Genomic DNA, 13871 nt, shown 5'->3' with positions numbered 1-13871 from the left:
AAGGCGACTTCAAGATCTGCTAGACGAAGCACTGAGGAGGGAATCGAGAGTCTCACTAGAGGTGGAGGGTGAGGAAAGAGACTGAGCTTGGCACGGCCAACTCCAAGCATTATCGGAGGAAGACCTAGTGTGAGGCGCTCTATTTCCCACCATTTTATTTACTAAAAACAATAAGTCGTTGGTTGAGACTCGCATAATTGATTTCACAACTCATTAGTACTGTCTGAAATCACAAGTCTAGAATGGGCTCCAGCTGGAGCCTTGGTGGTTGAGAGTTGCATGCTCCAACAGGGTCCCCAAGGACGCGGGGGGGGGCACAGGGTGAGGAGTAAAAAATGTGGTCAGTCAGAGCCTCTCAGCACTGCTTCCTGCAAAGCCCTGGGGAGTGACCTGTGGTCTGGGACAAGCTTCCTTTTACCTCACAAGAAAGGATCTCAAGCTTCAGAAAGGAAAAGAGAAGGAGAAGGGAGATAAGGAGGGAGAGGAGGAGGAAGTAGAGAGCGAAGACAGCAAACATGGCTCAGCTTACATGGTAAGATTCAGAGTGGACTGAAGCCGCTCTGTCCACAGTGCTGCTAGGATGCTCCTCTGAATGCAGAACAGGAGTTAGTCTGGTGATGGGTGAGATGGAGTAAGCACACACAGCCCATCTCTTGGCTGAAGGAAACTACTAAGCTGAGGGGAGAGACATGGAGCAAATTTTTAAAGGCTCAAGAATAAATGCTAACAGCAAATTGGGGAAGCAGTCTAGAATGCGAAATGGCATCAAACAGATGTGTGTATCCAACACATGCCTGTGTTCTTATCTCTGTTGCCATCTGCCTGAGAGTCTGTTTAGGAGAGACCGCATTCACAAGGGGATAGGACTGTTGATACTGGAGAAGGTGTGTGTGTCTGTGTGTGTGTGTGTCTGTGTGTGTGTTGGATTTATGTGAATCCTGGGCTCATCACAAACAGTGTTGGAGTAAATTCATACCCTAGAAAATGCACCAGAGACTTAGAAATCCAAGCAAGATTAAACAGAGTACAGGCCTTAAAGACGATTATGTGTCTTCACACAGGTTCAGATTTAGATAGCCAAACAAATTAAACCTTAGCCAGGTCCCGTTCTGGCCACTGTGTATCCTCTTGCAGACCAGTCCAAATGCACAGCAGAGGCCTGACAAACTGTGCTGGTTTGGAGGCCACAGTCTATGGAAGGAGGGTCAGAACTCAGGGCTCAGACTAAGTCAGGTGAGCTGCCAGCTCTAACAAAACTTCCATGTTTTCTGTGATGCTTAAACAAAAGCCAACGTTTCTTGACATCATTTCCAAATTATCCAGGATCTAAGCCAGTGTTACTTGTCATACAATAAGCTTGGAAAGTTTGGTCTTGTTGGGAAAGAAAAAAGCAGTAGGTCCCAGTGCCAAGGTAATGCAGACACTGGGTTTGTGAAAGGCTTAAAAAGAGTTTTACAAAAAGTGTTTCGGGTAGAAGATAAATAGAAAAATACAAAGTCCATGCAAAGACATAGATTGAAGGAGTTAGTGATGAAACGTATAATAAGTAGAATTAGGAACTTAGCATATATTCTTATTAGCAGACAGACTAAATTCACACACACCAATAACTGTGTGATATGTGACTAGCCTTGTCACAGCAATTGAAGGCAAGGCTTATCAGAATAAGAAAACAAAAGGCGATCCAACTACATGTTACAAGAAACTTATATATAGTTCAAGAGCAAAGAAATGCAGGAAAAAAAAGTATAAATACTAATCAAAAGAAAAAAAAGTGGCTACATCACTACAAGAAAGTAGAGTTGAGAGCAAAGAGTGGTGAAAATGGTATCTCCTTGACACAAGGGCTGGTTCTTTCAGTCAATCAGAGCCTCAACATACATGGAACCCAACTGGAAAGAATTGGAATGAGAAATAGAAAAATTGCATTTTATTCGGAGACTTTACTTTTCCCTTTTAATAATCAACGGACCTGACAGAATGGAGCTCAGCAAGACTGCTGTGGAACTGAACAGAGTGGTCAGCCAGCAAGCCCTGACACACATTTCCGGAGCATTCTATTCAGTTACAACAACATACATGCATTTTCACATAGAGGCAGAACAGTCACTGGGATAGGTCATTCGGGAATCATGGAACAAACCATAACAAATTTTAAAGAATTGGAATCAGATGATGTGTTTTTTGCTTGTAATGGAATTAAGCTAAATCAGTAACAGAAAGATAATAGGAATATGTCCAAACACTTGGAATTAACACACTCTAGAATCAGCCACGTGTCAAGGAAAAATTCTTAAAGGAAATTAGAAAATAGTTTGTACCAAATGAAAGGACACTGTATTAAAATTTGTGGGATGTGATACATGGAGGAAAAATTACAACACCACAGGCTTATGCTAGAAACTAAGAAAATTATGTAAACACCCAAATTTTTTAAAAGACTAAGAATAAAAATAATCTGAAAGGTAAAAGAAGGAAACAATAATAGAAAAAGTATAGAAATTGAAGACTGCAAAACTGGGCACAGTGGCGCATGCCAGTAATCCCAGCACTCAGGGAAGCAGAGGCAGGTGGACCTCTGTGAGTACTAGGCCAGCCTAGTCTACAAAACAAGTCCAGGACAGCCAAGGCTACACAGAGAATCCCTGTCTCAAAACAAACAAAACAAAACTAAAAGAAAAAAAGAAAGAAAAATGAGAAAAATCAAGGGACAAAGGGACAAAAAAAAAAAAAAAAAAAAAAAAGCCGGTTATTTAAAAAGAAAGATAAAAGTGTTCAAGAACAATGCAGACATGGGGAAAGACAGCAGTTGCCAATACTAGGGAAGATAAGGCTTACAGTTTCTGTGTGAGCAGCAGAGGTTTACTCTGAGTTCCAAAACTGACAGCTTAGAAAAATGGACCCATTCCTTACCGACCACAAACCCCCAAATGCTAGAAGGAGATAAGCTAGTATATTAGAATTATTGCTAATGATAACTTCTAAAGAAAATAGCTTGCAGTTAACTTTGGAAAAAAGAATCTCTAGGCCCAGATGGCTTCCTGGCAAGTTCTACCAAACACTTCAAGACAAAACAAAACCCATGTTATAAAGTCTTGTCCAGGAAAAAAAAAAAAAAAAGCCAGAGTCATGTCATAGAGCCAGAGTCCCCATGATGTAAAAAGCAGACAGACAGGATGGTACAGATTAGCATGTATCACAAGCAAAGATTTGAAACTCCTCAATAAGATGCTAGCAAATAAAATCCAGCAATAAGTAACATGACTAATACGCCGTGGCCAAATGAGATGCCAGGCTCATTTGATGTCTCAGATTCAGGCAGCGTGAACCATCATACCAGCAGAATGCTGAAAGCAGCATTCAATTCAGTTAATGTCGAAAGGTAGCTGGCACAACTCTTCCTTTTGTGATCACAAAACCTCATAGGATTCTCTCTAGAAATTCACAAAAACCTGCTTCTAGCATCATAATTAATGGTAAAGATCTAAATGTATCCACTTCCTCTGAATCTAAAAATCCACATCCTCCTAATCTGGAAACAGGGCACAGGTTCCACTTTCTCCATTCCTGCTGACTATTAAAACAAAGTCTTTTTAAAAATTTATTTTTAATTTATATATTTACTTTACATCCCAATCATAGTCCCCTCCCTCTTCTTCTCCCAGTCCCTCCTTCCCACCCTCTTCACCCTATCCCCTCTTCTCCTTGTCTTCTGAAAAGGGGGGCTCCCCCAACTTATCCCAGCACATCAGGCCGCATCAGGCCTGAGCTCATCCTCATCCACTAAAGCCAGGAAAGGTAGCCTGGGTAGGGCAAAGTGATCAAAAGCAGACAACAGAGTCCATGTCATAGACAGCACCCATTCAACTTACTAGGGAACCCACATGAAGACAAAAATGCTCATTGATTATATATGTATATGGGGCCAAGTCAAGTCCATGCATGTTCTTGGGTTAATTCTCCTGTCTCTGTAAGCTGCCACGGGTCTAGTTTAGTTGACTCTGTTGGTCTTCCTGCAGTGTTTTTGTTCCCTGCAGGTCCTTCTAACCTTCCCTCCCGCTCTTCCACAGGACTCCCCCAGCTCGGCCTGATGCCTGGCCGAGAGTCTCAGCAACTGATTCTATCACTTGCTGGGGCCCCTCAGAGAACGGTTAACTTGGGCTCCTGTCTGTAAACATGGCAGAGTATCGTTAAGGGTGTTGGGGGTAGCCTCCCTCCCATGGGCTGGGTGTCAGGTTGGGGCAGGCCCCGGCTGGTCCTTCTCTCAGTCTCTGTCTTTGTCTCTGCACATCTTGTAGACATTGCACATCCTCCCTGCAGCCTGTCTCCAGCTCGTCTCAGTGATGGCCCCGCCTTGGGTTTCTCTTTTCTCTCCAGGCCCTCAGCCTCGCCTCCCTTCCTACTTTCCCCAGATCTGATCTCCCCACATCTGAGTGAGATTCAAGGAGGGGCCTCCCTTGGGCCATCTTTGTTACTTAGCTTCTTTGGGTCCATGATTAGTAGTATAGTTGCCCTGTAAAATATGGCTAATATCCCCTTATAAGTGATATCCATGTGTGTCTTTCTGGGTCTGGGTTACCTCACTCAAGATGATCCTTTCTAGTTCCGTCCATTTGTAAGGCAAAGTCTTAACTAGCATGGGAAGGAAGGCCCAGGTACAGTTTGGTAAGGAGGAAACAAAACTATTTTGGTGGTTTGGTTTTTTCAAAGATAACATTATTGCCTGTGTAAGGAATGCAAGTAAATCTACATAAACAAAACAAAAGCCAAAGCTTCCTAGAATTAATATATTTAACAAAGCTCTAGGAATCAAGACCAACACATGGAAGCCATTATACCTATCACAATGGGGAATGGAAAAACTAAAAAAGAAAAAAAAACCTATCTACAATAACTCTAAAGGACAGGAACTACTTAGAAATTTCGGAACAAAACCGTAAAACATATGCCAGATCTATAGCTGAAAACTAAGCACAGATGAATGCAATCAGAGAAATCCACATTAATTAACATAGTGGATTTATGAATTAGGACTCTCACATGCTGAAGGTGTTCTCTCAAAAATTATCCATAAATTGTAACAATCCAGATTTTTTGCCCTTTTCCTTTTCCATGTGTGTGCATTGTATCTCTCTATGTATATATGCATGTTTGCCTATGTGTTGGGGGACAGGGGCTGGACAGTGATGTCAGGGATCATCCTGGCTCGCTCTTCGTTCGAGCAGGCAAGGTTCTTCAGTCCCACCCAGAGCTCACCTGTATGGCTAGTCTGGTTAGCCAGGCTGGTCTTCCCTGGGCTGGAATTACAGGTGGACTTCCAGACACTTCTGTGAGAGCCTGAGATCTAACCTAGTGATTCTCAACCTGTGGGTCATGACCCCATGGGGGGAGGGGTCAGATGACTCTTTCACAAAGATCACCTAAGACCAGCTCCGTATCCCATATCAGATATTTAATTACAATTCATAGCAGTAGCAAAATTACAGTTGTGAAGTAGCAACAGGAATAATTTTATGGTATGTGTGGAGGTGGCAGGTTACCAAAACATGAGGAACCATATTGAAGGCTCAAAGCATTAGGAAGGTTGAGAACCTCTGCTCTAAACTCCAGTCCTCAGGCTTGAGTGACCAGCACTTTAACCACTGAACTGTCTCCTCGGGATAGTTGCAGGAATTCTTTAGTGATATAGACAGTGTGCTTCCAGACTTTATACAAACTTTGTTTGAAAAGGAACATAAAAAGCCAAAATAATATCAAGGTGGGGGAGGTGGCATAGGAGGAATCAGGGTACACAAATTTAAAGACTTGGCAGGAAGATATACTCGAGATAATGTGATACTGGCAAATAGGTCAACGGGCAGAAATCAACCTCCACAAACAAGTCTCGTTTATCAAACGGCCTTAAATCTAGTGGGCAGTTAAATGACAAACTAGAACTTTAAACTTTGCCTACATTTATGGCGCAATGGATCATATAGCTAAATGTAAAAAGTGAAACATAGCGGTTGTGTCGGGCAGGAGTTGCATCCTGGAATCTTGTGTCCTGCCTCCGAGAGAGGTGGGCAGTTAAGGGCTCTCAGCCTTGATGTCCCAGCGCACTGAGGAGCGCTGACGTCCAGGCACCGTTCTAACTCCGCCTCTACCAAAGCCGCTGCAAAATGGACGTCTCATTGCTACTGTTTCACATTTTAGATACACAGAAACACAGAAAAATTACTAAGTTTCATCTGTGACCAAGCAAGGAGGGTTCCCAAGGCACCTTTTTGGGATTAGGGCACACCCTTCTAACTGTTGTGTGTTTGTAAACACAGATCAACAAATTTCATGGCTCCTGTAACCCAGGCACAAGTATGTTTCCAACACACGTACTTTTTTTACCCCGTGTGATTTTATTCTCAAGCCCACCTTCTGTTTGGTGGGTCTTTGGCAGCGTCGGCTCAGTCGAGTCTCTTGAGTGCCACCTTGTGTCTAGAGTGGGTTTTGCAAGGGGAAAGCTCCAGCGTTGGCGCCGGGACGCAAAGGTCTGTTTAGAGGGCTGGTTTTGGATCATCCAGCGGTTAGGCCAATATCAGAATAGAAATATTACGGTAAGGTCAGCCTCCGAAATGAGAAGCTGATAAGGTCAACCGGATTTTAACTCGTTCTTCGCTTGTCCCTCGTTGTAGCAGTGACCCAGCTTCTCCCATCTGTTTGTCTGGTTAACAGAGGCCTCTGAGCAGTTTGGGAAGAAACCATCCTGCCAGCCTTCTGGGTCTTGAGAGAGGAGGGTGAGCCTCACATCTAGGACTGTGCAGCAGGCCGTAGGTCCAGTTAGCGCCACTTGAGCCCTTGGTTTCACTTAACAGACAGGCTAAGAGGGACTGAGGATGGGCAAAGGACTGTGGTACCAGTCCCAAGCTCTAGGTAGCTGGTCAGTTTGTCTTGAGAGAAGGAGAAGGAAAAAGACAGGAGGTTATGCTGAATTCTCATTCTCAGAGCTTTCCAGAAGTGTACCCTGGCTTTTCTGAGGGAGGAAGTGATAGACTGGTAAAAAGTTCATAAGCCACGAAAACCATCACATACTTCATTTGCCTTGTTTGTGATCTTTGTTGCCTGCTTTTCTACTGCAGACGTAACATGATGTGTACCGTAGGGAAATATAGAAAGAGAAGAGAACACATACTCAGTCCCAATGCTCCCCCCTACCACCGTGTCGACCCTTTCTTTCCTCCCCTTCTGCAGGGCCACTGACCTCAGACCTAAGTGAGGCTCCTCCCACCGAGCCACACCCGCTCATAATAAACTCATCTTATGTAAATGTGAATTGGACTGTTTTGTTGAACTAAGTGAGCCTTAAACTTTTATGCTTGCCTTTTAATTCTTTGCATAGAAACATTTTTTTAACAGAGTAGGACATAGCTTTGGCTTACTGTGTGTGCTGAGCTACAGCAAGTGTTAGGTTTGTTTTGTTTTTGTTTTGTTTTGTTTTGTTTTTGAAGGGATAAAGCAAATGTGATTTACTTGCATAACAGAATGCTATTCGTCCCTTAAAAATGGAGAACATTCTGCACTTTGCTGCAGCGTGGATAACCTTATGGTGTATAAACAAGGCATATGAGGAATTTTTTCTGATTAGTGTTTTTTTTTTCATTTATTTATTTATTGCAATTTATTCACTTTGTATCCCAGCTGTAGCCCCTCTCTCGGCCCCTCCCTCCCTCTTCTCCTCCCATGCCCCTCCCCCAGTCCACTGATAGGGAGTGTTAGGTTTTATTTGTTATAGAAATGGCACTTTGGGGAACATATTTGCTTCCTTATCTATGTTTTATTATTATTATTAATTATTAATGTATAGGCCTTTTATTAGACATGACTTGGAGAGCCTGCCTTCCCCCCTCCCAGCCCCCCAAGACAGCATTTCTCTGTGTAGCCCTGGCTGTCCTGGACTTGAATTTTAGACCAGGCTGGCCTCAAACTCGGAGATCCCAGCACTTAGGGAGGCAGTAAGGTTGAAATGAATGGTAGTGATTTTTGAAATATTTTCAACTTAGAATAACCTTGATACAGGGTTTCTTCCAAGCTACTCTGTCATCAGTGATGTGTGAAGTCACTCTTTTGACCTACTTAATATTTGATACTGATTGTTGTTTAAAAATGTCCTTGCTGATTGAAGGGTTAATGCTACTTCTCTGGTGGCTTAATCTGCATTTTTGTTTCAGGGAGAATGATCTTTGTGCTGTTATAATTTCATCCTTTGTTCTAACTGTTATGAGTTTGTAATATAGTGTGGCAAAGTAACAATATTATACACTCTATAGAGTAGCAATGCTCCACAACCATTCTACCTCTTATTGGTTTTCATGTCTTTTTCGGATTGCCTAAAATTCTATAGCGAATGTAAAATGACTGTGCTAGTATCATTTTGAAAATATTCCTGGGGCAACTGGAATAGCTCAGCAGGTAAAAAAACATCTGCCACTCAATTTATCTGAGCTCAATCCCTAGAACCCACACAGTGGAAGAGGAGAACCAGTTCTTGACATGTTTCTCCTGGGTTCCACATGCCTGCACACCCGCACCCCAGTAAATGAAAACATTTTAAATCCTGCTCTTAATAAGAATATCTCCAGTGTTTGAATACTACTGCTGCTACTACTACTTTCCTCTTCTTCCCCCTCTTCCTCCTCTTCTTATTCCTCCTCCTCTTTCTCCTCATTCCTCTTCTTATTCTTATACCTCCTTCTCCTATTCCTCCTCCTTCTTTTAGCTTTATGTATTCAGGTGCAGCTTTCCTTAGAATGTCTGTGTTTGACTGTTTGCTCCTTGTTTGATGGCTAATGATGAGCTTTTTGATAGCACACATACATTTGTCTGTCTAGATCCCTGATCAGAACTGTTTTGTATTGTGCTTTTTTTTTTCAACTGTTTTGTATTGTGCCATTTCATGTAGATCATTTCCTAAAACCTCTATGTGAACTTTGTTTTAAAGAAAGCCTGTCAGTCCATTAAAATGATTTTCCGTAAATTATGGGATTAGGGATCCAGCTTTCAAAACAAGATATTCTACTATTACCAGTAAAAATGAAGTTACTTAAAAACTACCCATGCCATGTCAACTCCTTATGGGTTGGAGGTGGTTAGGACGATAGACATGTCTTAAGGAAACCTGCTTAACCTGGATATTCATCACCTATTTGTGCAATGTCTGCAGTCAAAATTATTTTGATGTTAGTGGAATTGTTTAAAAATAATACATTGCACTTTCCTCTTGGAGAATGGTACTAGAAGAAGAATGATTGACTGTTAGTGTGACAGGTTATTCTGAGGCTTCCCCAAGACCATGTATGTGTACACCAGATAAGCATTCTATCAATGAGCTGCAACCTCAGCCCTCTCTGCATTTAAAAAATTTTGACACTCTGTCTCACTAAGTTGGACACACTGTCTTGAACTTGTGCTCTTCCTACCATAGCTTCCAGAGTAGCTGGGATCACAAGTCTGTGCCACTACGCTTAGACAGTAGATAATTTTTTTTTCAAGTCTGATATTTTCCATCATAAGAATTTTAAATTTAAAAGAATTCAAAGCCACATGTAAATGCAGTGTTGTTATTTCTCTAAAGGAGTAAAATTGTATTCACTCAGGATGGTTCTGCAAGACATGGGACCTACTGACCACAGCCGGGGGCACTGGTTGTTTTTGGAAAGTTTGTGCGTCCTCTTGGTTCTAGATGATACCTCCTGAGCAGCTTTGTCCTGTCCTATACACATCAGAATAGAGAAGCATTCATTTATACACCAAGATGCACAGACCCAGCAATAACTGATTTCAGTTCTGTGGTTTATATCCTCCAGATTCCAGGACTAGCCCCCACTGCTTTTAGTTCTGAAACAAGATTCACCCAGTTTCAGAGCTTCACACTTATTCAGAGTTGGTGCCCTTATCAATAGACTGTGCTTTTAACTGGATGAAAAATCTCAATTGACTGCCTGATCATTGAAGACTGCACTTGTACATAAACCCATAACATCTCCTTGTTTCTTTTCCCTGCCTGCAGCCTTGGGACAGATTATGTTGTATGTGGATGGGATGAATGGAGTCATTAACCACAGTGAGACCATCCAGTGGCTTTACACACTTGTTGGGTCAAAGGTAAGACAGAATTGTCTGGGTTTTTTTGTTTTGTTTCTGTTTTTTTCTTTTCTTTTTGGGACATCTTGTTTGGTTTGCAAGTCATTGCCTTTTTGTTTAAATCCTCTTGGAAATGTTTTTTTTGCAAAGAGCAATCCTATCCAGCTTTGCTCAAGTCCTGTCTTGGTGTAAATGATGACTAATCTTTTGTAGATTTTCAAGCTCATTTTAATCACTGATAGCTTATAAAATTTTAATGCACTTCTAGCTTTTCTTGTCTTAAGCTGTAATCAAATGTCTTTGGCACTTCGGGTTTCTAATGTTTAATTAAAATGTTATGCCACAGATAAAGTACCTATGTACCACTTTTATTTTGTGACCTCAAGTGGTAGGTCACAAAATATGCCACTAGTAGTTAAGGGCATAAATCCCAAACAAGAGAGCCCAGTGCCATTATTGGCCCTTGGATTGCCTTTCTCAGTGTTGTGATGAAAACCTTCCCCCATTTCGTAGGAAAAAAACTATTTTTCCTTGGACAACTGAAAATGTTTTTTCCCATATCTTTTTGGCTTTGTTTTCTATGGAAAATGGAAGTCACTCTATTTTGAAGCTAGGGTAAATGGCCTTGGAAGTCGAGTGGAATTCTGGGTCTATGAGGTTGACTTAGCTAGGCTAGAGGGAGATTTATATCTGGTCTCCTGTGGTAGTGTTTTCTGTCTTCCTTGCATTTGCTTGGAGGCCTCGCTGGCAGGCATGTCTATCTGGAAACAGGTCGCTCCAAAGCTCTCTGACTAATGTCTATGATCTTAAAATCTAGAGATATGGGGGAGACTTTTTGAAATAAAAAGGGACTTTAAATACATGTTACAACTGGATTAAGAAATCTTTGCAGCCCTGACAAAAATAATGCGGTGGCACAGGGGCAGGGAAAAGCCTGGATTAGCACAGGAGGAAGCGGGAGGGAGGGGGTGTGCCATGATCTGAGTGCGTACCCCTGAACACCTGTGCTAGGAACCCACACAGCCCTGTGGAGAAGATGTAGCCTTTTGGGTGGAGCTCAGGCCTTGAGGGCTTTTCTTGCTAGTGAACTGTTGCTGTTGCAGCAATGGCCTGAGAGAGTAGGCTAGTCCCCTCTTCTTTTCTTATGTCAGGGTATGACATATGTCCCTTCTGGTGCAGAAAAACCAGTTGTCTCACCCTCTCTTGCTTGTGCTATGAAGATCTTGCACGTGTCCCTGCCTGTCAACCTATGCAGAATACAGTTCTGTTCCAAAAACAAAACAAAGCAAAACAAAAAAGAAACAACAAAACAAAAAAACCCACCTATAGTCTCAGGTATTTTGGGATAGCAACACTAATGGAAAATCCTAGAGAAGAGGAAGGATTAGAAAGAACTAGAAACTATGGGGGAAGGGATAAAAAGGCAAGGTGGTTCATATCTAAAATTCCAGCGCCTGGGAGGGTGAAAAAGAGGATCACTGTAGGTTCCAGGCCAGCCTAGGCTAGTGTGAGATCCTGGCTCAAAACCCCAAAAGGAAAAGAAAAACTAGAAAAAAAGAGAGGTAGCGAGGGGACAAACAGGAAGTAGCAAACTCATGTCACAGCATTGGCCTGTGGTGTCACCGCAGCCGTTTTCTTTGGAATCACTCTGCAGGATAAATGATCTGAAAAGGAGAACAAGGGAAAATCTGCACTGCATCTTAAAATAACACGGAGAATCATAAAAAAGCAGAGGCTTGAAAGAAATCAGCAGAGGAGCCATGCTTTCCCTGGCTGCCCCTCAGAGCCCTTGCTTGCTCTGTGATCCCTCCACAGGTTCTGTGTAGGGTTGACCAGTTGTCCTTATACCACCCACTGGCTTCATTAGCACTAGACTACCTTCGAGTATGTGGGTTTTGTCTCCATTTTTCATTTTTCCCAAGACCTAATCTGCACTGCTGATGACTTCTAGGGATTGTGAGGCTGGGGAAACGGAGACTAGTGACCTTGTGCCCTGGTGCCCATGGTCCTGATAAAAAGGGGAATGCTGGTGACATCTGAAGCTTGTGTCCCATTCACTTAGATGTCAGACAAGATCTTGAATCACCCTACTGGGTGTGCTCAGTTTCAGGTCAGTAGCTGAATGCAGAAAAAAAGCAGCCATTTGCAAGTGGCTTGTTTGTTTGTTTGTTTTTCTTTTTCAACATAGTTCTCCAGAGGTGTCCTTTTCTCTGCAAAACCTACTGACACCCCATCCCTCTCTTTCATCTGCGTAGTGAAGGAGCAGGAAGAATAGGTGCCTCAACTAGGACCCTTAGGCTTGTAGAATGAAGGCTCCATTCTGTCCTTTGCACACGGATTAAGCAATACAGCCACCTCAGGTTTTCCCGGCTCCAGTGAAGGAGAAGAAAGCTATGTTCTAGCCTTTTCTGTTGACAGATTCATGGCTTTTAAAGGTTTGCCTTGACAGCCTTCTGGCTTTGCCTTATACAGGCACAACATTGATAAAGGAAGTGCTGGTTAGAAAAAAAGAAGTCCTGTTGTTCTGTTTTCATACTGCTTGACTTTCCTCCCATGAAAGGCAACACGGTGTGACTTTGCTGCTGCCAGGGGCTCATTATGCAATGCACATTTGTAGTTACTTGAAACTCCAGAGAAGAAAATGATGCCTTCGCAGCCAAATAATGACTGTTAAAAGAGAAAGCACAAAATGTTTTCAATAAAGTCTTTCTGTTTACATGAGCCCATCTCTAAACTCCTCAGTTAGAGGTAAGAGACTGGTGCCCTACAAGGACTTATGAAGGGTGTTTAGTTTTTCTCTTCATGCACCTGGAATTTTAATTAATTGAGGTAAGATTATTCTGCTTCTGCAGCTTGGCCTTCTATCACCCTCATATAGAAAACTTTCTCCGTCTTCCATTCTCATCCCGAGGGAGACTCTCACCGCCTCATCGGGGATGCTCTTGATATTGCCATGGAAACCACCCTTTCTGTATTCCTGTCTACCTTTGCTCTGTCTGCTCTCCGTTTCTGCCAGCCCCACTGAATCTCATTCTTCCAGCTGTGTGCCAGGCTGCTGATCAGACAGCAGAGGATTTTCTTCGCGTCTGTGTGGAGATGGGCATGCTATCCTGTTCTTACATAACATGTCCCCTTACTAATTTAGGGAGGGGTAAAAAGAGCCCTGACTTTCAGCCTTCTCTCACACACATTCATATTCATGTCTTTCCATGGCACCTCACTAGAACAGTAGAGTAAATGCAAGTCAGGTTACGTGGTATGTAGAACAGGGGGAGAGAGGAAGGGGAAGATGGCGGGGATGAGGACAGTTACTGTGAAGTGATGGGGCCTGGGAAAGGGTTGAAGCCAAAATGAGAAAGAGGACAATGTGGAAATATCTTGAGGAGCAGCTTCCGAGGCCCAGATTTCTGGATTTAGAAAACTTGAAGCAGGAATAAAAAGTGAGTCACAGCTTGGAGTGTGACAGCGCCTCTGGCAGGAACATGGAAGTTGATACTAAGTTTGGAAAGGAGAGCTGAGCAGGTGATGCTCAGGTGCCCAGTGCTCCCTGTGTCAGGACACATGGCAGGATGCCGAGGAGATGAGAATGAGTGGCGCTTTGGTCCTGTTGTCACAGTATTGTGTCACTGATGCGTGATCACTCCAGGGACCCATATGTAGGCTGAGACATGAAGAATATTCTTAGTCACATAGAGTCATAGAATCCTAGCTGTGGCGAGTGCTGAGTTGTGTGGTAAAGATGGTCCTGACATCATGAGTCA

The 13871-nt window shown here is 42.8% G+C and overlaps 1 protein-coding gene across 8 annotated transcripts in view; it reads left to right on the top strand.

The window, feature by feature from the left end:
* Fhod3 (formin homology 2 domain containing 3) overlaps positions 1–13871 on the top strand; it is a 410673-nt gene that overhangs the window by 240094 nt on the left and 156708 nt on the right. For all 8 annotated transcript variants that reach the window (XM_060377581.1, XM_060377579.1, XM_060377576.1 and 5 more), the window contains exon 6: positions 10037–10131. In XM_060377581.1, coding sequence (XP_060233564.1) covers positions 10037–10131 — 95 coding nt within the window. The remainder of the gene's footprint in view (positions 1–10036; positions 10132–13871) is intronic.

Source organism: Meriones unguiculatus, chromosome 2 (assembly GCF_030254825.1).
Source record: "Meriones unguiculatus strain TT.TT164.6M chromosome 2, Bangor_MerUng_6.1, whole genome shotgun sequence".
NCBI classification, from domain to species: Eukaryota; Metazoa; Chordata; class Mammalia; order Rodentia; family Muridae; genus Meriones; species Meriones unguiculatus.
Note: the sequence above shows the minus strand (reverse complement) of the source record. Positions and strands in the feature narration are given on the sequence as shown.